The sequence below is a fragment of the Lynx rufus genome, unplaced genomic scaffold, assembly GCF_022079265.1.
Source record: "Lynx rufus isolate CCGP_SWC_20201006 ecotype Redwood Valley unplaced genomic scaffold, mLynRuf1.p SCAF_1, whole genome shotgun sequence".
Lineage (NCBI taxonomy): Eukaryota > Metazoa > Chordata > Mammalia > Carnivora > Felidae > Lynx > Lynx rufus.
Window position 1 is genome coordinate 17,415,891 of NW_025814823.1, and position 24,439 is coordinate 17,440,329.

At 39.8% G+C, this 24,439-nt stretch overlaps 1 protein-coding gene across 3 annotated transcripts; it reads left to right on the forward strand.

Annotated features, from left to right (window-relative positions):
* Positions 1 to 234: 234 nt before the first annotated feature.
* Positions 235 to 12,209, forward strand: NHLRC3 (NHL repeat containing 3). 3 transcript variants are annotated; one of them, XM_047079047.1, is made up of 8 exons: positions 235 to 576; positions 792 to 820; positions 1,244 to 1,396; positions 1,696 to 1,843; positions 4,008 to 4,208; positions 6,232 to 6,323; positions 8,953 to 9,065; positions 9,908 to 12,209. In XM_047079047.1, the coding sequence occupies exons 1-8, from the start codon at positions 504 to 506 to the stop codon at positions 10,161 to 10,163; spliced, it is 1,065 nt and encodes a 354-aa protein (XP_046935003.1). In that variant the 5' UTR covers positions 235 to 503; the 3' UTR covers positions 10,164 to 12,209. The 3 variants fall into 3 exon arrangements, with proteins under 3 accessions (XP_046935003.1, XP_046935015.1, XP_046935009.1); XM_047079059.1 differs by having other exon boundaries at positions 4,062 to 4,208; XM_047079053.1 differs by lacking the exon at positions 792 to 820 and having other exon boundaries at positions 236 to 576.
* The last annotated feature ends 12,230 nt before the right edge of the window (positions 12,210 to 24,439 follow it).

Below are 24,439 nucleotides of genomic sequence, written 5' to 3' on the forward strand. Positions count from 1 at the left end.
CGCCTGGATTCCTCAGAATCGGAGGTAGCAGAAATCTTTCTCAGAGCTTGAAAATCATTTTTTGAGAGCCACATTTCTATTTTGCGGGTTTGCGTGTGTTGGGTTGTGATTTTTCAATCTTAGTTTAAAAAAAAATGAACGTCGAGAGGTTAAGGCATATCTATGGATACCCTTATTTTTGGCTGACGGGCGAAGTCCGCAGTGTGGACCGCCCCAAGGGGCGGAAAAGGGTGGTCAGTGGGTCAGCCCGAGCCGCGTGACCTGGGGGCGTGGACCCCGAACGCACCAGGAAACCGCTACCCGAGATCTGATTTTCTGTCACCCCGATCTGTGCTCTCCTCTATGTTTTCAAAACCCGTACATCCAGGGAGAGGGAATTGGAGATAGGAGCTTCGACCCCGAGGTTGGGCCGACGCCCTATGCGGCGACGAACGGCGTGGACCTGAGAGCGTTCGGTGGCCCCCAGCCGCCTGCGGACCCTTCCGTCTCGTCATGGCGAGATTATGGGTCGGCCTGGCAGGCGCTGGCTTCTTTCTTGCATTACTGGTTTTGCATTCGCGTTTTTGTGGCTCACCGGTGAGTTGAGCAGTGAAGACGTGTCGGGTGTGTGGACGGCACCGTTGAGAGGCGACGCCGCTGTTGTGGGGTGGAGGTGGCGGGCCCTGGCTCCCGCACTGGCTTGTCTCAAAACCCCCACCCGGGCCGAACTGCCGACGTCCTGCTTTGTCTCTTCGGGTTTGAAAGTTTGTATATGATACATCGCCGTTTCTCTGTGTTCTTTCTTTCCCCAGACCCCACTACGCCTCCAAATAATTTGCAGGTTTGTATTGTGGCCCCCTTGGTCTTTCGACGTATAAACCCATTCCCCAATTATTTCTGTCCAGCAGCCTCAACACCTCTGTATCAGGTGTCAAGGCATGCTTAAAAGTAAACAATTATTGGGGCGCCTGGGTGGCTTAGTCGGTTGAGCGTCCGACTTCGGCTCAGGTCATGATCTCATGGTCCCGCGTTGGGCTCTGTGCTGATGGCTCAGAGCCTGGAGCCTGTTTCGGATTCTGTGTCTCCCCCTCTCTCTGACCCTCCCCCGTTCATGCTCTGTCTCTCTCTGTCTCAAAAATAAATAAACGTTAAAAAAAAATTTTTTTTTTAAATAAGCATTTATTTATTTTTTTAACCTAGAGAGTGAACTGAATCTTAATCTTCTGGGTTTGTTTGTTTTTTTTTTTTTTTTTTTTTTTTTAAGGTTTTAAGGAAATTTGCTTTTCAAGTTTCCTGGACAACCAAGGAAATTCTTTACCGGCTGGATGTGGAATGGCCTAATCGTCCAGAATACTTTACTGGAACAACATTTTGTGTTGCAATTGACTCCCTCAGCGGATTGGTTTACGTAGCCCAGGTTAGTAAAATTGGGATTAAAAAAAAAAAAATTATGAATACAAAGGAAACAGCTTGATTTGCTGCACTAATTAACCATGTATGTTTACATTATGGTAGTCGTGAAATTTGGTTTTTTTTGGATTGGTTTTGAGTAAATATTTTGGTTTTGAATGTAATAGTTAATACTGTTAGGTTTTGAAGATGGTTTTTTAAACATTATTAATTTCTCGATTAACCTTTGTTGTTTCTCTCTACCAAAATAAAGATTACTTTCTAAAAAATAATCTTATCTAAGCAGTTATTTTTATATACCTTCAGAGAGGGGATAACATCCCAAAGGTATTAGTGTTCACAGAGGATGGATATTTCCTACGATCCTGGAATTACACAGTTGACACACCTCATGGTATATTTGCAGCCAGTACACTACATGAACAGTCTGTCTGGATCACGGATGTAGGAAGTGGTATGTGTAGTAATATCTATTAAATTGTTTTGCTAGAAATCATATTTTTGCCCATGTTCTTGCTTGTGTGCTTTAAAATCAAGAGTTGCTAAATCTAATTACAATTTCTTTAATGACTTATGAAATCACTTCTTTCTAAAAATCTTTAAATTGTACTTCCGTAGAGTCGAGACATTTAACAAGAAGGCTACCGTTGTGATTCTTCCATTAACTTGTCAAGGGACTTTTCCTCTTTGTAGCGCCAGTTATGAGACTATACTTTCAGGGATCCTTTTTTATAGTTTTTAAAACAGCTGCTCCTCCCAGGTTAAATGTAAACCTCTTGTGTGAAGCCACAGAACTAACAATCTCTGAGAGTTAGTAAAATCCCTGTCTCATTTTCCTTTACCAGTTCTCTTTCAAAAGAGATTGTGCTAAGAAACCAGAACTGCTTTGTTGCCCAAAATGCAAGATTTGCAGAAACTGCTGGTGTTAATGTTTCTGAAATCCTACCTACTGCAGCATTTCTGAAATTTTCCTTCCAAAAAACATTTTTAGTAGAGTATGTTGTAAATCAAGCACAGTTGAATTTCTAGCTGTGAATGGTTTCATAGATAACTGTTTGCGTATTGTTGTGGCTTAAGACAAGATAGTACCAGAGATGACTTGTGATTATAATTTCAGGATCTCAAGAATGAATGGGATCATAAAGACAGTATTTCTAGATAACCTGGCATTATGTCAGGATCTCAGGAATGAATGGGATCATAAAGACAGTGTTTCTAGTATTCTTTGGCCCAGTTACATTCATGGCTTGAAGGACATCCTGTTTCTTCACTTCTGGCTAGTTCAGATGCCATTTTGGAATTAATGAACTCTCAGTTTTTGTTAGAAGTGCTGTTACCATTTGTTCTCAGAACCCAAGAGATTTCTGAGCTTCAGCTGATAATCCATTCATTTCAAAATGTAGTTTGGATTGTAAGATTTTGGTTAAAAAAAAATCTAGACTGCATCTGATTTCATTGTAATACTGTAATGAAATATGGCTCTTTTCTCTCTTTTTTTCAGAATTTACTGTTAAAAGCCTTTAGTTTTTCATTTATTCCATTCATGTGATCCTTTTTTATAAAATACTTCATTGATTCCCACAAATAAAAAGAACACACATGACCTCTTCATTCTTTCCATTATAGCTGGGTTTTTTTCATGCACAAACCTGGAGACACTTTATATTCCTTCCCATTTTTTGAAGAAATACATTCCTTTAATAAAAATATGGCTGTAAATGAGCCTATATAAAAAAAAAACCCACAAGAATGTTTTCCACTGGTATTCTGTGTCCTTTGCCAATTTTTTAGGAACTTTGAAGGTTGCATTCTGTAATAATATTATGTTCTCTTATTATCGCTACAAACTAACTCAAGCTTTCAAATGAGGCATAATAATAAATAACACTTTTTAAGTTAGAATTGTAATGCAAGTTTGATTCACTTTATTTCCAGTAAGCTCAGTGTATCCGATTTATCTTTTGAATGCCTAACAGTTAGTTTGGTCTTGGTATGCCTTCAAATTGATTTCTCTTAACTACTTTATGGTTTTTTCCTATTTGTTAATACTTTATATTTTTGCTTGTAAGGAATTTCCACTTAAAGAAGTCTTGATGTAAGTGAAAGGATATGATACTAACAGTTTGGGAAGATTTATTCCCTTCTTAGGAAAAAAATGTTAATGGGTTGAATTTGAACTTGTTTCCACTAGGAGAAAGGGTAGTTTTAAAATCTGTATTATAGTGCACTTTTTGTTGACCTACTAAAATTTGAGCGCATGTGATTGAAATAATGATTTTCAAATATAAGTTCCTTTTCCACTTCCTTTTTGGTTTCTTTTTGCAAGGAATGCTCCTTCAAGGTTGTATTTATGATAAAAAAGAAAATGATCTACCTATAATTTAGCATCACAAGCTTCCTGTATAAGGAGCCAATTGTTCTGGTTTGATTTACTTGAATTTAGAATCTACTTATTTAGGAGTACCTGAGATTTTAATTCATAATAAGTTTGGTTGTAACTAATGAAGAAGCTCAATTAACTGTTTAATTCTAGTACATTTTTGCTCTCTGCTTACTTGAAAAACGTGAGTGTTTGGACAGTGGTTGTATTTGTGAAGTGTGTGTGTTTATCTTTATAGGATCCTATGGTCATACTATTAAAAAATACAATTCCTTTGGTGATCTTGTTCAAGTGTTGGGTACCCCAGGCAAGAAAGGCACTGGTTTGACTCCCCTACAGTTTGATAACCCCGCAGAATTGTATGTAGACGACACAGGAGATATTTACATCGTGGATGGAGACGGAGGATTGAATAACAGATTGATCAAATTGTCCCAAGGTACCTGGCTTAGCTTTGCATGGCATTATAAGAATGTTATTCAATAAGTTGCATTGCTTTAGTTTGCTTGATATTTGGTAAATATCATAACTGTTGCATGTTGTATACGAAGCTGTGTGTAAAGGGCTCAAGTGAGATGTGTGGGATGGCCAATAATAAATGGTGCTGATGATAGGCTTGCTTAATTCTCAAAAGGTAGGCGTTTGCTTTGAATGAAACTGGAAGCACTTTGGGGATTTATAGTGGGCTCAAGAAGTAAGTGGTTATCCTGTCCAGTTCAGAATAAGGAGATTGGGAACCTGACATCCCAGAGCTGAGGTATCCTTCAGTTTGATCAGCTAAAGTTTGTGTTTGTATTTTACTGTTGTTGTGTCCTCAGTAGTATTCTAGGTGCAGGTCTATTTCAGATGAAACCGTTAAATGGTACTCTGCGGTATTGATAAAGTAAAATGGGACTAGGAGGAGAAACTTCTGTTGACTGGAGAAGTAGTCAAGGGTTCCTAAAAGAAGTAGTTCTTGAACTACACTGATTTTGGTGGGAGGAGAAGAGAGATGGGAGGAACGTTCAACAAGCTCCATCACACAAGGTCTACAGGTGGTAATTAGCAAGTTTTCCAGGAAAGGAGCTTAGGATGTAATTTTTGAATAGTAGAAAGTACGATTTGGGATGTTGAAGGCTTATCAAAGAATTTTGAAGCCATAATTTTGCCTTTAAAATGTCTGAGGTTTTTTTAGTGGGAAGGTGATGTTACAGAAGCAGTGTTTACAATAGACACTGTACCGAGATATATTTGCAGTAAGCACTGTCATTTAGACACGATATAAACCCCTACATGGAAGCTGTGTAGTCAGCTTATCACCCAGTAACTGAGTTTGGTTGGTGATAGTTAAAGGGAGGTGACGTAGGGATAAAGCAAGACTCAAAAAATTCTATGAAAGAAACAACCAAACTCAGGAGACAGATTGAATGGCTGTGATAAAAAAATTGCCACAGGGGCACCTGGGTCGCTCGGTCGGTTAAGCATCTGACTTCGGCTCAGGTCACGATCTCGAGGTTTATGAGTTTGAGCCCTGTGTGGGGCTGCTGCTGTCAGCACAGAGCCCACTTTGGATCCTCTGTCCACCTCTTCTCCGCCCCTCCCCCACTTGCGCTCGTGCACTCTCTCCTTCTCTCTCTCTCAAAACTAAATATCTTTTTTAAAAAATCGCCACAAACTAAATGGCTTAAATGGAAATGTTTTCTCTCGTAGTTTTGGAATCCAGAAGTCTGAATCTAATGGGCGGGCCATGCTCCCTCTAATGGCACGAGAGGAGAATCCCTCTTTGCCTCTCCGGCTTCCCGTGGCTCCAGACATTCCTTGGCTTGGGGCAGCATATCTCCAGTCTCTGCCTCTGTCTTCAGATGGCTTTCTTTTCTGTGTGTGTCTGTGTCTCAAATCTCCCTCTCCTTTCTCTTACAAGGACACTAGTCATTGGATTTAGGGTCCACCCTAAATCTAGGATCATCTCTTCACAAGATCCCTAACTTCATTACATCTCCAAGACTCTGTGTCCAATAAAGTCACATTTACAGATACAGGAGTACCTGTGACTCAGGCTTGGGCATATCTTTAGGGGTAGAGGTAATAGGGGTAGAGGTAGTAAAGGAGACAGAATATAAAAACAATGTGAATTTTTAAGCTCAGAGGAATTGTAATACCAAATAACCGATTAGTTAGGAAGGGGTATCAGTTTGAGGGAGATGTTGACATGAGTCACAGCAGTGGTTTTGAGTGATAAAAGATTTAAGTGGAGATAGTCATTAAAGAAGTCGATTAATTGCTTGAAACAGAAGGAATTTTTTTTTCTGGTAAAGCGTAAGAATTAAACAAAGTGGTATACAAACAGAAAGCCAGTAAAGCATAATCAATTGGAGGTATAATTGAATAGTTTGTTTGCAACTTAAGACATAACAAGACATAACAAGCAAATGTGTCAGGTATTCTATATGTTGCTCTGACCAACTATGTTTACCACTGTCCAGATTTTATGATACTTTGGCTGCATGGAGAACGGGGGACAGGGCCTGCCAAGTTCAACATACCTCACAGCGTTACAGTTGATTCGGCTGGTCGGGTAAAAAATACACTCTCGTTGTATCTGGAACTGTGTATCTGTGTGTGTGTGTGTGTGTGTGTGTGTGTGTGTGTGTGTGTGTGTTGGTGTATGGGCATATATATATATATATATATATATATATATATATATATATGGATCTTGGTACACATGTGTGTTTCTGGACGTATAAATTACGTATGAATGTTTGTGGTTGTGTGTATCTGGGTATGTCTGGGCAGTTCCTTTGGGGCTGGGTATACCCACGTACTCTTACAAATGTTTGGGTCCCATACTGGAGAGAGTTCCCCAAATATTTAAAAATGAACAAAATAGATTTTCTATGTCACTTAAAGGTAGAAGGAACAAATAAAGGAATAGAACATAAGTAACCTGAAGAAGAAATGAGTCACCCTCCCACTAAGAAAACTACGATGTGTTTGAATATATTTTTAACTTTAGAATTAAATTCATTCTAGAATATGTTGACCAAAAGGGAGAAGGGAGAGGTTAACCTTGGAAGCTTGAAAACAAGAGCCGCCTTGGCAAGCTCTGTTCTCACTAGCTCCAGTGTGGGGAACAGAACACTTTAACTGACGCATTTCAACCCATTTCTTTTTTCCCACCCGTCTCTTTTGCACACCTTTAAGCATACATACCACTTCTTTGGGGTTACTTTCCCAAAACCAAACCCCACCCAAAATGTTACCTTAGTTTTTCCCGTTTTCCTATAGTGGCCTGTACTTCCCCCATTATAGTAACTGTCACACTATCGTATCAATTAACTGTCTCCCTTGACAGAGTGTAGGCTGTATGAGGGCACGTACTGAGTCTCTTTTGCTTTATATCTGGGCGTCTGGCACATACTGGTCATCTTATATGTAACTGAAGTGACTAAAGGACTTACTACACACACAATAGATGCATCAGACAATCTTGGCTTCATACCGTTAGAAATTTAATCCGTTTCCACTTCTGGCTCTGTTTAGCAAGCAACCTTCTGATTGTGATTTGGCTTCCTGTGTAGACAAAATGAGAATGTTTTAATCATAAAATCTTCAGGTAGTTCTCAGTGTAGATAGGAAGATAACTGAACATGTGAATTTTGTCTGTAAATGGGGAGCTAGAAAGTTGGAATTCTGGTTTTAAACACATTACCCTGCTGAGCCTGGTTAACTTCTCCCTTTGTGGGATAAGAACAAGATCAAGTTTCTGAGCAGGCAAGACTTAGACCCTGGTAAATTCTCCACAGTGATAAGTGCCCTTTTGAGAGGCCTTGGAGAACATTTGATGGACATCCTCTGGCATTACTGAATGATGAGAAATGAGAATGTTCATGTCCGCACACTTGTGTTTTAACCACAGTCATGTTGTTCTGAACGTTTTACGTGATTGACTCAGTCATCATCCAAGCCTATGTGAAAAGTTCATTAGGTCCAGAGGTAAACTTGCCAGTGTTTCTTAAACAAGATTTCTCAGATTTTGTTCAGTAGGAAAGATAACGCTAACAACCTAAAGTATTATTCCATCTTACGACCTAAACTATATTTCTTCCTTGGTCACTCATCTAAGACAGTAATCCCAAAATCTTTAAGGAAATCCATCCTTACTAAAGAGTCACGAATCAGGAAAAGGTCTTGAGAAATTGCCTTACATAGAGATCAGCAACCTCTCTAAAGTGAAACAGTTTATTTGTGTCTTATTGTATATGAATTTAGTGGCTACTGAAACTCAAACATACTGACAAATACATAGTTAGGGTTACCTTGAAGAAACAGTCCCTGAGTCCACAAACCCAAGATCCTGAAAGAAGAAGGTAGAGGTCAGTGGGGCAGGCCCATACTTCCAGTCCATTCTTACATACCCCTCTATAATCCTAGCTGCATGTCATAAAATGATTTCACTGTATGTATGCTGTAGGTTGCACGTATCAGATATAGTACAGGAGATGCCATTTAACGTGAATCTACTCTCCTGTTTTATGACAGTAGTTTCCTTAGTAACTCATACCAGCCTATAGCAAAACGGAATTAAACCTGTCGTTAGCCTACTGTCATTCTTAAAAGTTACTGAAGTCTTCTAAGCTTCCTCTTCCAGTGGCTTGGCACTTTGGACATGCCTTGCTAAATAGCAGGTGGATGTTTAGTGATACTGCGATAGGAGTGAATACCCTAGCCTGGGCTCCTGAGGAACAAGGCTGTGTTTCTTTCTTTTTGTCTTCTAACCTAGCCCTGGAACTGGCAGGGGGCAGTACTCAGCCGGAAGGTGAATGCCTGTGAGAGGAATGGATGAATTCTGTCCCTCCTCAGTGTTGCTCATGTTCCGCATCATGATGGAGGACTCCGGTTTTCTTGTTACTCGGGTGCTTGGTAGAGCGGGCAGAGTACTGTGTGTGGGCTTTGAGTTGAGACAGGTGGCCTAAAGTGGCTCTCCCACGTATTGGAAGCTCACTTCAAACAAGGGATTTAAACTTCCTGAACTTTAATTTCCTGTCTGAACATAGGGCTTACCTTCTTTGAGGCCCTCTGAGTACCGCATGAGATGATGTATGGGAAACTAGTAGAAATAAACATCCATCCCGCCCCTCTCCCTTTTTGTTTTCTCATTATATGTGGATCTTTTCCAAAAAACATTTTTTTTGCTTTCTCAGGTATGGGTTGCTGACCGAGGAAATAAAAGAATTCAAGTATTTGATAAAGACACTGGGGAGTGGTTAGGAGCATGGAATAATTGTTTCACAGAAGAGGGACCTTCTTCAGTCAGGTAACGTTTTCCTTTTTTTTTTGTTTTTTTAATGCTTTTTTATTTTTTTATTTTTTTTATTTTATTTTATTTTTTTTTTTAACGTTTATTTTTGAGACAGACGCAGAGCATGAACGGGGGAGGAGCAGAGAGAGAGGGAGACACAGAATCGGAAGCAGGCTCCAGGCTCTGAGCTGTCAGCCCAGAGCCGGACGCGGGGCTCGAACTCACGGACCGTGAGATCGTGACCTGAGCCGAAGTCGGACGCTCAACCAACTGAGCCACCCAGGCGCCCCTTTAATGCTTTTTTAAATCTGATTTATGTTTGCTTCTCTGAAGAGCTAGCTGAAACGTTAAAATATTGTTTTCAGAAGGTGGAAAAGGAACAGAAACAAGTTTGCAGAGAATACATAACCATATTTCAGATGCCAAGCAGAGGAAGAAAAGCAGTTAAAGTCCCAGTGCACTGTGGGATCGGGGTGTCAGATAACATATGCTGGACCTCCTACAGCTTTCACCCTCAGGGTACATGTGGTGAATTTTTAAACGTAGAACGAAAATAGAAATCTGGAGTCTGTAGTGTCAGCCTAGCACCGACTCTCCTGTCCATTAGTTTCATTTTGTGTGGTTCTTGCGTATTACTTTTTGTTGTTGTTCAAGCTATTCTTTGGCTACATCTACCTTCACAAATCTTTATTCCCTCATAAACAGAATTAGACAAACTTAAATTCTCCTCGAAAGCAACCTTCAGCAAGTATAGGTGCCTATTGTTGTTAAGCGTTGTAGGGGAGAAAAATGTTGAAGAAGTCAACATTTATATTGATCTTGCATACATTTATTCTGTAAAATGTCTCTGTCCTTAGATTTACTCCTGACGGGAAGTACGTGATCGTAGCCCAGCTGAATCTCAGCAGGGTCTTACTGGTGGCCGCACCCCCAGTGGGAAGCATTGGCAACTGTTCCGTGATCAACACAATCCAACTAGCAGACCAGGTTTTACCTCATCTCTTAGATGTCAGCGGGAAGACTGGAGCAATCTATGTAGCCGAAATCGGAGCAAAGCAAGTGCAAAAATATGTCCCAGTGGAGGGCTATTTTCCTTCGTTCACACATTCATAATGTTTCTTTTCCCGGAGATGTTTCAAGTGGAAGTTCAGATTCTCAAATTCATTGTCATGTCCTTACAAATAACGTTCAGGCACCAGTATTTGTTTCTTTATTTTCCCATGATCTAGTGATGAAAAGAATTTGTTCTTATATCCTTCAGAACCATATGTTTTGTTGCTGTTCTCATGACTTAGTTTTACTTGTAAGTGCATAAGGCTATTTTAACAAAGGAAATGTAATTCTAAAAAATGGGATCTGAAAGAGGGACTAAGACCATAAGGTAGGTATTTGCCCAGGTAGACTAATCCTCCCTGGGAGGAAGAGGGAAAGGAATAAAAACGGGTTTTGCAGGATATATTGAACTTCATGTGAAGGACTACAAACCTCCAGTTTGTTCACCTTATATAAAATGTACCTTTTGAGCGATTAAGTCAGATGGGCTCTTGATCAATGAGTACCCACAGGATGCTAGCTCCTAAAGATTCAGAGAGGAAGAATCAGGACTTACCTGTGTGAGCCTGTTCAGTAGCATCTAGTCCAGTGGGAGACAAGTGTGCAAACTGATACAAGCGTGTCAGCAGGCCTCAAGCGTGTCTTGTAGGAACATTACATCTGACTGAGAGAATCCTGGAGATTTTGCAGGGAAAGTCCGTTCGAGCGCCCGACTTGAGAAACCAAAGAGGGGAAAACAAGGTGGTCCAAATGGACAAGCTGTAAAAAGTTACAGACTTGCTGAGAACCCTGATAAGCTTTCTTTTAAAAGCCCAGCTTGGCCTGGGTCCTTTAGCTGTAAGATACTTCGTCTCAACCTCTAAATGTAAGAATAAAACAGGCATTTAAGCACTTTACTGAAAGGGATCTTTACAAGTACTAACTGGGATGTTTTTTAATTAAAGGTACGACTGAAAATAGGGCCCTTCATTCCTTTTTTCCTCCTTCCCTCCCTCCCGACCTTCCTCCCTTCCTTATCTTCTTTTTTTAAAACATGAACCCAGTTCATTCCTAACATCTATCTACCTCAAAGAAGTTTTAGAATTGTATATATGGGGATCTGTTAAGGTGAATAATTTCTTAGCTTTCTATTTCTACGTCTCTCTACCCTTTGGTCTGAATACCAGATGAAAGACCATCTTTTCGGTTCTAGTTCATTCTAGGTTCTGTTCAGACCTCGCCGTATGATGATGTCAACTCATTCGTCCCCTTCTTCTTGTATTCACCTCCCTCCTTATCCCGGACTTGCACTGTAAATCGTGTAGCATGTGAGAAATCTTGAGCTGACTTTCCTCATCACCCATTGTAGCTGCCATCTGTTTTCCAGACCTCAAGGAATTCACACTATTTTGATGCTCGGATCATATCTTGACACAGTTAGAAAGTTAAATCTACCAACAGGAAACTGTCCTGTGTTCCAAGGCCTTTGATAAGTGTGTTTGTGCCACTGACCAAGCTGTATGATCTTCAGTGAGTCTTCTTAGTTTTTCTCCTTAGTAAAATGGGAGCATCATTTCCTTCCTCCTTCAGAAATGCTGCAAGGATCATATGTACGACAGATACAAATGTGCCCTTTGAAATCTAAGCTCCCAGGGCATTCGAGGCAGAAATTCTTAAACAGAGATCCTTCCAGCTGCTTAATTTACCTGATAGCAACTATCCAGTTTGCCTTAATTTTGCGTTGAGTGCTTTTTTCAAAACCTATCGTCGTGAACTTTATGCAGCTTAGCAAATATAGTAAATTTATTTGGATAGAAGGAAGTGATTTGAGAGTTTTGTTTTGTTTTGTTTTTAAGCCAGGACAAGAAGTGCAAATACCTCTTAGAAGGAATACAGGTTAGGTAAACTGATCTTGTCATTTTAAAAATGTTATAGTTAACTTTGTTTTATGCCAGTTTCTTATAAAACTTGTTGAAAGTATTGTTGCCATATATCTTGCTAAAAGTGTTTATTAGCATACTTGTAATCATAGTATTTCACTTTTTTCCTTTGGGTTAATTGGTTAAATGATTGAGAAAATGTGTTGTATTTTGACCAAAAAATACGAATTAAACTTTTGGAAAGAAAAGGCAGTATTATCTGGCTCTCTAAGTAATGTTTGATTTTATTGTTATAAAAGCAGTTTTAGAACTTCTTATTCTGTTAAAGAATTTCAGCCATCCTGATAGCACAAGTTGGCACTGAGAGAATATCCTTCATTCACGTGTAAAGTATAGGCTAGATCTCCCGGAGGGGAGATTACTTTTCTAAATTAGGAAACCAAAGACTGTATCTTCCCTAACCCCTATTAGAACATCGGGTCTCTATGATGGAATTATTTGTCTGCAGAGGCAGCCTGTGTGAAATCAAGAGGGTAAACTAAGAAGACCCATATAATTTGTGCTTCGGTCACTTACCAGGTCAAAAGACCGCTTCAAGCATTGCGGTCGTCAGGCTAAATAAAGGCAGTCAAGTCCCAACTTTTATTCTGCATTTGTTGATTTTGAACACTGGATTTTAAAACAGGGGACATTGGATAGCCCGCACCGCAACTGGAAACTGCCAGGTTTTTGCTCCTTTGACTCACCAAAATAAGTCTGTTGGAATCAAGAAGAAAAAAAAAAGTATCCTAAATGTATGATTTTCTTTTACTCTTTAAAATTTCAGCGATAATCAAACAAAAAAAAAACCTTTAAAAAAAGAGATTCATTTATTCAACAAAAATGTCAAAGCGCAGATGTGCGAAGGCTCTCAGGCAGGTGTCCTCTGCCCTCGCCCTCGTAGTTGGCCATCTACTGGAGAGAAGTTTCCTTTCAGTTCACCCTGGGAGGTGCCTTCCTAGCACTGGTGGTGTCTTACGTTCTTGGTACAAGAGAGGGCGGTAGAGTCCTGCTTACAAGCATTTCTTGAAACCGGAAGTGGATTTTCATCTTTATACTTTGACTTTTTTAACAATTGAGGTAAACCATACTTTTTTTTCTTTAGCTTGTGTATCTTGAGGAAATTAGCTTGTAGGTGACATCCTTTCCAAGGATTATTGGGATATTTACTGTTGAGACATTTCCATGTTTTAAAAAAACCAGAACACTTTTTTTTTAAATTTTTAATGTTTATATTTGAAAGAGAGAGAGTGGGGGAGGGGCAGAGAGAGAGGGAAACACAGATTCCGAAGCTGACTCCAGGCTCTGAGCTGTCAGCACGGAGCCCGATGCAGGGCTCAAACTCACGAACCGCGAGGTCATGACCTAAGCTGAAGTCGGACGCTCAACCGACCGAGCCACCCAGGTGCCCCAAAACACTTTCAGTAAAAGCCAAACTAACAGCCAGAAGGGAATAACTTACTTTAAACTGTAACCCGAAGAGGAGTTTAGTGTAATAGAAAATACATTCATATTAGCAGAAAATTATTCCTTTTCTCCTTACTAGATTTTTTTGTTTTAAACAATTTTGCTTCATCGTTGCTGACTCTTTTACAAATATTATTTACAAAGAGGCCCAGTAATTTCTCCACCAGACACTTACCCATAGAATCCATGAGTTTATAGAGTAAGTTAGTCCTGTGAACATGTAGTGACATATAGATACTCCCTTTGTATGTAAGAACTGAGTGGAATTTAAGCAGTGAAAAATAGCGCTTTTTGAAACTTTTGTTTCTTCCGTGGTAAACAATGAAAGGATATTGTTATGATTTAATTCTGCCTTTATGTCAAAGTGGCCCATCTTGGGGGATCCTGTTTTCAGCGCCTATAATAGTCTGACCCTGGTAAACAGATTTGTGGTGTGGAGTTTCCCTTCGGATGCTACATGTAAGAATCCACAAATAGACTCTCATCCAAAAGCAGTTGACCAAAATAATAACATGGTGTCTGGAAATAATTCTGAGACCTTCAAAGGGTGATCATAGAGCATAGGATTACTGAGCTATCCTTCAGAATGAAGATAATAAATGGAAATAAGTGTGGCCCGTTGGTCCAGCTTAGTGAAAGAACATTCTAGCAAAGAGCTGTTCGGCAGTGGAACAGACTGTGTTCATATGGGAAGTGGTAAAGTTCAGTGATTCAGAACCCGGAATCTGGAGTTAGGTTGACCTGGGTTCTGATCCAAGCTCTGCCACTTACTTGCTGCGTTGTTCTGACACTGCCTCATTCTTCTCCTTTGTGAAATGGAAATATTTGTATTTTCCTCATAGGGTCATTGTGAATAGAAATGAGATTGTGCGGGTAGAACATTAAACCTAGTCCCTGACACACAGTAAGCACTCCCCACACCTTAAGAGACTCGTTTGAGGTATGTCAGCCAGAGACTGGCAGTCGTGCCATCTTTGGGCAGAAATTCTTACCCTGGGAAGATGAGAAGACCAGATGACCTTCCCTATGGTGTGATTCTGTGTTTAGTCACACTATTGAAGACTAAAGATACCGTTGTAATACACTAAGTCATCTATCATTTAGGAATGGCCACTTTTTAGTCATCTAGGAATATGGTGGTGAGCAAGGTAGACTCCTTTTCTGGAATACACATTCTACACTGGGAAACAGAACAGTTTGAGTGAAAAAGTGAGATTCTGATGAGACTTTGTGGTAAATACTAACACTTGGTTGGCTAAACACCCATTCTCAATTGTCTTCCTTCTACCACTTTGGAGACTGGAAGAGCTAGGTACTTGCTTTCTCAGCCTAACCAGCATCTAGGGGTAGTCACATGATGTTCTGGCCAGTACAACATAAATGGAAGTCTACTGGGGGATTTCTGGAGAATCATTTGCTTTTGGATTTAAGAGAATAAAAAGGTATGCTTAGCACCACCGCCTTCTCCCTCCTTCCCTGACGAACTTGAATGTAATGCCTTGAGTTGCAGCAGCCATCTTGGAACTATAAAGCAACAAATGACATTCTTAAGGAAGGCGGAAAGAAGGTTGGGTTTTTATGATTGGGGAACCACTGTATTGGCCTGGTAATTCCTTACTCTAGATTTTTATGTGAGATAATTAAATGTTTTAGTCAACTTAAGCCAGTGTTTTGGTTGGGTGTTTTCTTGCAGATAAAAAGCATTCCTAAGAAATTCAGTATTAAATTAACCTACGTTCATTTGGATTGATATTTTTTTTATGGTTTTAAGATTCTATATCCAGGAAAATAGTCTGCTCTTATGTCTTATTTTATGTCCTTTAATAAGATGTTTTTGGTGGTTTTTTTTTTTAATTTAGATTCTGTGCATTTCTTTTGAGACACATTTAGGTTCCTGTGTCAAATTTATCCCGCACATTTATTTATAGCTACTAGAGTAGGATTTTTTCCCCATTGCTGATTAGTTTTGGGTGGTATAGAGAAAGGGTATCAATTCTTTCTTATGTATGTCATATCTGTTCACCTTAATAAACCCTTATTAATTTTAATTAGCTATTATAGATATTCAGACTTTGTAGGTATACCACTCTGAAAATAAAGATAACTATATGCCTTTCAAGATTTTTATTGCTTGTTTGATTTTTTAAAATTTTATTGCATTAGCTACATTGTTCAAAACAATGTTAAATGATAGTAGTGATATGATGTATCTTTGTCTTATTTCTGATTTTAATGGAAATATTGGTACTTTACCAAATATGATATTTGCTATTGAATGTTGGTAATTTTCATACTTAGTTTTTTAATCTCAGAATTTTATTAAGAATCATTGCTTAATTTTGGGGTGCCTGGGTGGCTCTGTTGGTTAAGCGTCCGACTTCGGCTCAGGTCATGATCTCACAGCTCATGGGTTCGAACCCCACATCGGGCTCTGTGCTGACAGCTCAGAGCCTGGAGCCTGCTTCAGATTCTGTGTCTCCCACCCTCTCTGCCCCCCCCCAAATAAACATTAAAAAATTTTTTTTAAATAGTTGTAAAGAATTATTGCTTAATTTTATAATGGCTTTTGGCATTGATGTGTACAATATATTGACTAATGAAAGGTACAGATATTTTCTTAATGGTTATTGTTAGAAAAACTTTAGTTGGTAATTGATTTCTTGCTTGAAACTTCTATTCTTCAAAGAAAGAGGGCAGTAGAGTGCCATCATATAGAATTTATCAATTATGGTCCACCCATCTCCAAAAAGAATTTGAGCCTCTTTGCGATAACATTTTAAAAATATGTTAAAATAGAGTAATGTCAAAAATTGCATAGAAGGGAGGAAAACACATTTATTCAAAACCTGGATTCATAGTTATGGCAATTAAGCATTATTTAATTCTGAGTTTTCTCGTAGCCAAAGAAGGAAATGTGGATATATAATTTTCATCTAATAGAAGGAAATAGATCCATTCTTTAAGGAAGCAAGAACTTTGTTCCCCATTTTTCCATTGCATGGACCTTTAAAGGTGAAATGAAACAATATTTATAAAATATATTTTTTATAATTTATATAAGTTCTATAAACTATTTATAAAAATATTTATAAAACAAAAATTTAATATAACACGAAGAAATTTTTTTTAATGTAATGAAAAATCACGGGAGGTGTGAGAAAGGGATAGGGTCTTTAAGCCAGTAGTTCAATAAATATTAAGTATTCTTATTTGTCATATACACCACGGATTGGACGCACAGTCTTTGTCAGGGCTTGATAGAGTGATGGTGGTAATGTTCTGTATTTCCGCTGTCCAACATGGTAGCCCCTAGCACATGGGCTTTTGAGCACTTGAAATGTAGTTTGTGTGTCTGAGGAACTGAATTTTCTACCTTCTTTTTACTTAATTTAAATCGTTACATATGGCTATTGGCTACTGTATTGGACAAACACAGCAGGTGACTAGGTTTTCATAATAATGGCCAGCAGTTTGTTTCGACTCCGTTTCCTTGTTCGTTTGTATGATTTGCTTCTCTGTAGTGTGGCCTTTTGGCAATGTTTCTAATAATTCCACGAAGATTAAAGATTAAAAATTATCATGCATCTTGAAATACTTCATTGTTGAATCTTTTGTTAAATATTTTCCAAATGAAAGTGAAGTCATTCTGTGCAGAACTGAGGAAAATGGTTCTCAAAAAGCTTTTAAGTGTTTATGTGTGTTTGTACTTACTTATCAGCTCACTTCTGGGAACATATCTGTTTTTCTATTTTTTTTTCCCCCCTGAAAAGAAACTATTTTTCACATGCAACAGCTCAGGTTTCAATGCAAACTTGTCTCACATAGATTTTTTTTTTTTAATGTTTCTTTATTCTTGAGAGACAGAGATAGAGGGCAAGCAGGGGAGCGGCAGAGAGAGAGGGAGACAGAATCTCAAGCAGGCTCCACACTGTCAGCAAGGAGCCCCACATGGGGCTCAAACCCACAAACTGTGAGATCATGACCTGAGCTGAAACCAAGAGTCAGACGCTTAAACAACTGAGCCACCCATATAGGTCCCCCCATATAGATTTTTTAATGCATCCCATAGAGGTATTCACAATAATTGTTGCAAATACCCTAAAAATCAGGTTAGAAGGCACTAAAATGCAATCACAGCTTCATTACTGGTAATATTGAATTACTGCATCTTTACTAATGATTGTATTAGTTTCCATCTTTATTTGTATGCTTTAATTTTTTTTTTAACCTTCCTTTTATTTTTTGAGAGATAGAGAGAGACAGAGCATGAGCAGGGGAGGGGCAGAGAGAGAGGGAGACACCGAATCTGTAGCAGGCTCCAGGCTCTGAGCTATCAGCACAGAGCCTGATGTGGGGCTTGAACTCACAAACTGTGAGATCATGACCTGAGCTGAAGTCGGACGTTTAACCGACTGAACCACCCAGGCACCCCACAAATCAATAACTTTTAATGTGCTCTCTCTCTCTTTTTTTATTTAGAGAGAGAGAGAGCTCACAAGTCAGGGAGAGGGCAGAGAGAGGGAGACACAGAATCCAAAGCAGGCTCCAGGCCCCGAGCCATCAGCACAGAGCCCGACGCGGGGCTCGAACTCACAAGCTGCGAGATCACGACCTGAGCCGAAGTTGGACGTTCAACCAACTGAGCCACCCAGGCACCCCTGGAATATAAATTTTCATATAAGGCTGAGATTAATTTGTTCAGTGCCCAAGTGTCTGGAACGTAGTAGGTGTCATTCATTTAGTCCACACTTGACCAAGTGACCACCTACTTGACCAACTACTAGTTAATGATCTACTCAACTATTATATTAATAGTTATTGGATCATTAACTAGCTTAAGCTTCTCAGGTCAAATAATCTTTTAATCTATCTACTTGGATTTTATTTCAGTCTGCACTTGCCCTACTCTATTTTCTTGAGACCGATTTCCTTTCATATTTCCTTTCTGCTTGCCTTTATTCATTTGTCACTGTTTCACCATTCCTCCCCCTCCCCAATTCTGGATTTGTTTCCTTTTTCAGAATTCAGGGCCTCACTGGAATATCCATACTAATATTGTGACTTTGAGCATTGCTATCTCTATTGCTTATTTTTTTCTGTAGGGAGAGGACTCGTATGCCACCTCCTGCTTCTTCCTCATCAAATTAGGTACAAGAAGCTATTGTCCTTCCCTAGGTATTGAAATACTGTTTTCAAAGAAATTTCGAAAACGTTCTGTATTCCATATTACATTTTTTTTTATTAAAAAATTTTTTTTAACGTTTATTTATTTTTGGGACAGAGAGAGACAGAGCATGAACAGGGGAGGGGCAGAGAGAGAGGGAGACACAGAATCGGAAACAGGCTCCAGGCTCTGAGCTGTCAGCACAGAGCCCGACGCGGGGCTCGAACTCATAGACCATGAGATCATGACCTGAGCCGAAGTCGGACGCTTAACCGACTGCGCCACCCAGGCGCCCCCCATATTACATTTCACACAGACACCTCGAACCTGCTTTCCTATTGTTTCTCCCCGTAAATCCCCTTTTGAACGTTACTCTCTCACAACTGCTGTATTTTTTGTGTCCAGCTGGCATTCAGTGAAGCTGGGACGACAGGAACTATTTCACCTGAAACACTAAGTGGTGGTGTGAATAAAGTGCCCCCTCCCCACTGCTCCTAGTATATCCAGAGCTTGATCTCTAGAACTTGTGAATGTCGCCTTACCTGCCAAAAAAAAGGCTTTGCAGATGTGACTGCATTAGGGATTTCGAGATGCAATTATCCTAGATTATCTGGGTGGGCCCTAATAGAATCACATGTTTCATCGCAAGAGGGAGGCAGAGGGAGATCTGCCATATAGAAGGGGAGTCAGTATGGCCACGAAGGCAGAGATTGGAGTGATGCCACCAAAGCCAAGGAGCGCCAACGGCCACCAGAAGCTGGAAGAGGCAAGGGAGGGATTCCTCCTCAGCACTTCCACAGTGGACGTGGCCCTGCCTGGGCTTTGATTCTGGCCTCGTGATACTGATTTGGGACTTTAGGTCTTCCACATTGTGAAAGAATATAAATTTCTGTGATTTTTAAGCCCCTAAGTTGGTGATACTTTGCTGCAGCAGCTGTAGGAAAGTAATACTGAGCTGATACCTGGAAAATATACCTAAAGATGTAAAAGTATAATATGAAATTGGATAATAGGTAGAAGCTGGAAAAAATTTGTAAGTATGATGCAAACAAGATTAGATTGCTTCAGATGATTGGTAGAAGTAAGATATTAAAGACGTAACTGGTGAGAGTTCAGAAGGAACTGAGCACAGTGTTGAAACCCTGTATTATCTTAGATAATACATGCATTGTAAACAGACTGTTAGTAAACATTTGAATTTAAAGGTGTTGCTAGTAAAGGTTCAGAAGGAAATGAGGAACGTGTTTTTGGAAACTGGAGGAAAGGGGATATTTGTTATATGGTAGGAACACACAAGAATGGCTACAAATTATGAAACTATGGACTACCTTTACCTTGCTGGAAAAAGTAAGGCCAATCTAGAATTCTGTATCCAACAAATGTTTCTTTGAAATTTGAAGAAAAGGAAAGATATCTCAAACATTCAAGCTGGAATGTTCATTGCCATCAAATCTATACTACAAGAAATAGTAAATGGAGATCGTTAGTCTGAATGAAAGTAATACCATTTGAAAACTTGGATCTACACAAAGGAATAAGAAGGGCCTGAATTGGGGTGCCGGGGTGGCTCAGTCGGTTAAGCATCCAACTTCAGCTCAAGTCATGATTTCATGGTTCGTGGGTTCAAGCCCCACATCCGGCTCTGGGCTGACAGCTCAGAGCCTGGAGCCTGCTTCAGATTCTGTGTCTCCCTCTCTGTCTGCCCCTTCCCTGCTCACACTTCGTCTCTCTCTGCCTCTCAAAATTGAGTAAACAACAACAACAACAAAAAGAAGGGCTTGAATTGGAAAATCTATGGCTAAATATAAAGAACTTTTTTTCTTTTAGAAAAATTAAAAAAAAATTTTTTTAACGTTTATTTTTGAGACAGAGAGAGACAGAGCATGAACGGGGGAGGGTCAGAGAGAGAGGGAGACACAGAATCCGAAACAGGCTCCAGGCTCTGAGCACTCAGCACAGAGCCCGACGCGGGGCTCGAACTCACATACTGCGAGATCGTGACCTGAGCCGAAGTCGGTCGCTTAACCGACTGAGCCACCCAGGCGCTCCTAGAAAAATTTTTTTATAGATAAGTGACTATCAGGGTGCCTAGGTGGCTCAGTCAGTTAAGCGTCCGACTCTTGATTTCGGCCTAGGTCATGATCTCATGGTTCAGGAGAACCTGCCCCACGTCGGGCTCTGCACTGACAGCTTGGAGCTTGCTCGTGATTCTCTCCCTCTCTCTCTCTCTCTGCCCCTGCCTTGCTTGCATGCATGGGCTCTCTCTCTCTCTCTCTCTCTCAAAATAAAAATAAATAAATAAACATTAAAAAAAAGGTAAGTGACCATTTGAAGCAGAACTAATAATGACTGATGAATTTATATAACATGTAGAAGTAAAAAAATGACAAAATATCACAAAAGATGAGAAAATGAAAACATGCTGTTGTAAAAATATGAGAAATAATATAATATTTGAAGTAGATTCTGACAATGTAAAGAGGAGTATTGTAAATTCTAGTGCAACCAAAAATAAACACATATGGAATAGCCAATAGAAAAAGGTAAAACTCTATCTTCATTTTGGTGATTAAAATATCTGTATGTCATTTGGTGATTAAAATATCTCTCAAGATTCAGCAAACCATACACTTAAAATGGGTGGGTTTTACTGAAGGTAAATTAAGCGTCGATAGATTTGAGTAAAAAATGAAACTGAAGATTGGAGAATGGGAACAGAAACAAGACAGAAGATGGGAAAACGGAGAATGAAAACAACAGAAAAGAGACTTCGGTGGAGGAATGGTGGCGGAGAGAATAGCTGTTGGATAACCTTGACCCACAAGTACATCTGGTGAGTGAAAGAACGTGATTAGGTGTAAGAGGAAGTAAAAAGAATGTGAACAGCAGTTGTACAGCAGATGCCAGGAAAACAAAATGAATGAATCCATTGTCAACTGAAACCAGAGAGCCAGAATATTGAATGTCAGGTATTCTCATTTCCTTTAGTTTCCTTAGCCATGGTTTGTAGCCTCGAGGAAGCACCGAGGAGGCATTACTAAGGGTTAGGAATTGCAGAGCACATATGGCTCGGAAGTACGTAGTGTTAGGAAAGCAAGGTAGATAAGACTGCTCGGTATTTAAAGGGTAGGAGCAGTAAACCTTGGTTAGGAAAGAACAGGTAGAGCATGTATGAAATATAGGAAAGGTGAAATGTCAGAATGGGACGAAGAAAAATATTTTCTATGATCCGTTGATACATGATGCAACCTGAGCTTTCCAAAGTTGTGTAGTAATGGTAGGTAGCTGAGGCTGAAAAGAGAAAACACTTCTACTGGGTACAGACTTAAAAAAAAGTCCCTCCCTTCTCTGTAGGGAATAATCTCAATGGACATCAAACTTATCAACTTGTACCTTTGACAGAAATGTATTTCTCATTCTCCTTAGTGTATGGATCTCGATGACATATTTTTTAAGAGTTACTTGGTGCCCAGTCTCTCAATTCATTGTGGGCCTTACAGACCACAGTGCAGGGTATGCTTTAAGGTGTAACTCCTAAAAGCATAAGCCAAGTTCACTATAGACGAAAAAACGAAAAAACATTGGACTAAAATGTTTTTAGCCTCTCAGGGCCTTAATAGGGCTGATGATGGATGATTCCTACCTGAGAAAAAGAGGACAAAGAGATTTTGGCTCATCAATAAAGCACCTGACTCCTTGAGAAATGTCTGGAGATTGAATTTAAAGTCAATCTTAAATTAATTTGACAAATGCACATAAAGAGTATTACCTGCGCCAACTGTATGTCAGACCTATAAGTATCTATGTAGAAACAACAGCTTATAATTAATACAGAAAAAAAAGAACACTACTTTTCCTGGTTAGGAGCATAGAAAAGGCAAGTTTGAAACAAAAGTGTCATTCGGACATTTGATAGGACATCAGCTATCAAGATCATGACTTATTTTTTAATAGCTTTGGAAATGTTTCTTGAAGACTCTCCTCTTGCACTGACCTCTCCCCTTTCAATTCATAAAGTACTATTGTCTATTTGTCACTTTTGTACTTAAATGTATTCTCAATTGCTTCTGTATGTCTTTAAAAAAATTTTTTTAATGTTTATTTTTTTTTTGAGACACAGAGAGAGACAGAGCATGAGCAGGGGAGGGGCAGAGAGAGAGGGGGAGACACAGAATCTGAAGCAGCTCCAGGCTCTGAGCTGTCAGCACAGAGCCTGACATGGGGCTTGAACCCATAAACCGTGAGATCACGACCTGAGCCGAAGTTGGATGCTTAACCAACTGAGCCACCCAGGTGCCCCATCAATTGCTTCTGTATGTCTTGACCTCCATCAAGCTTGCAAAATAATAGAGAATGGAATTTTGGTATCTTTCATAATGCTTTGCCTAGTGCTACGCACATAATAAATGCTCAATTAATACAGTCACACCTGGATTCTGAGATCCTTCAATGGTAGAGAATAAGAGAGCTATAAGGCAGAATTTCCAGTCTCAGAGGTGAGTCAAGAGCAGCAAGGATGTATCAAGGAGGAGTCTCTCACAGTGACTGGTGCAAGCACAGAAAGGAGGAAGGGCTCTTCCTCCAGAACGTAAGTACCCACTTGTTAGACCCAAAGGAGCCCTCCCTTAAACAGGTTAACTTTCTTTCCCCTATGTGACTATACAAGGATAATCTCAACCTTTCTCATCAGGAGAGGATTGAAAGGTCTGATAATGGCATGAGCCACTCACCTGTATCCTCTCGTCCTCCATCAGTAGACTTCCAGAACCCGGAATGCCACCATCTAATACAATGACTAGCCATGGGAGGCAGCGGTAAAGTGAAGAATTGGAAATTCTTCCCAGGTGTGGCGTGCTATTGGGTGGGTCATCTACCCCTCTCTAAGTTGCCTCTCCTCTGTACAACTGGATCTCATAATGTCAATGCATGTTGAATAAATTTCCGGTCTACTCGAGGTCTAGAGAGCAGGAAACACACCAAAGGCACTTCTAAACGAGCAGAATCCTTTCCAAAGGGACGCCTCCATATCTGGGGACATTTTCGTTTTAACTATGTACATTCCCAGAATAGTCAGATCACCTCTGCCTAGGAATCAGGGACATGGTCACAGAGAGTCCTTTACCTTAAAAGGAAAGAAATTGGAAAAACAGTGCATGATGGCCCTCATTTCACCTCCACTTGCAGTGGGAGCTCAGACAAGTCATTCAAACTCCCCAGGCCCATTTCCTCTTCTAAAATACGATCGTGACAATGGTTCTTGCCTTGTGAGAATATTGTGAGGATTTATTGAAATACTGCACTTAAAGAGCTTGGAACCATGTGTGGCACATAGACACCATTCAATAAATACTAGCTATTATTGTAGAGAGGAGCACAACAGATACAGCTGTCAGGATACTTGATACTTTGTGGGACTCACAAACTTCATGACTTGAATTCAAGGCTGTTTTAGGACCTTGGAAGAACCATGGGCCTCTTGTTTGGAAGACCCCAACACACAAAATAAACAGATAAAATATATATAGTCAAATTCTCAAGTCAATGGAATTGCTGTCATAACATTTTTGAAAATACATATAATTTTACTATTGACAGCTTTCCTCATTTTGAATATATTTTTTTTAGGTCTGAAAGATTTTTTGAGAGAGAGAGAGCGTGTGCGTACGTTCGCACATACACGCAGAAGCAAGGGTGGGGCAGGGGGAGAAGAAGAGAGAATCTTAAACAGAGTCCAGGCCTGGCAAGGAGCCGATGTGGGGCTTGATCTCATGACTGTAAGATCATGACCTGAGCTGAAATCAAGAGTC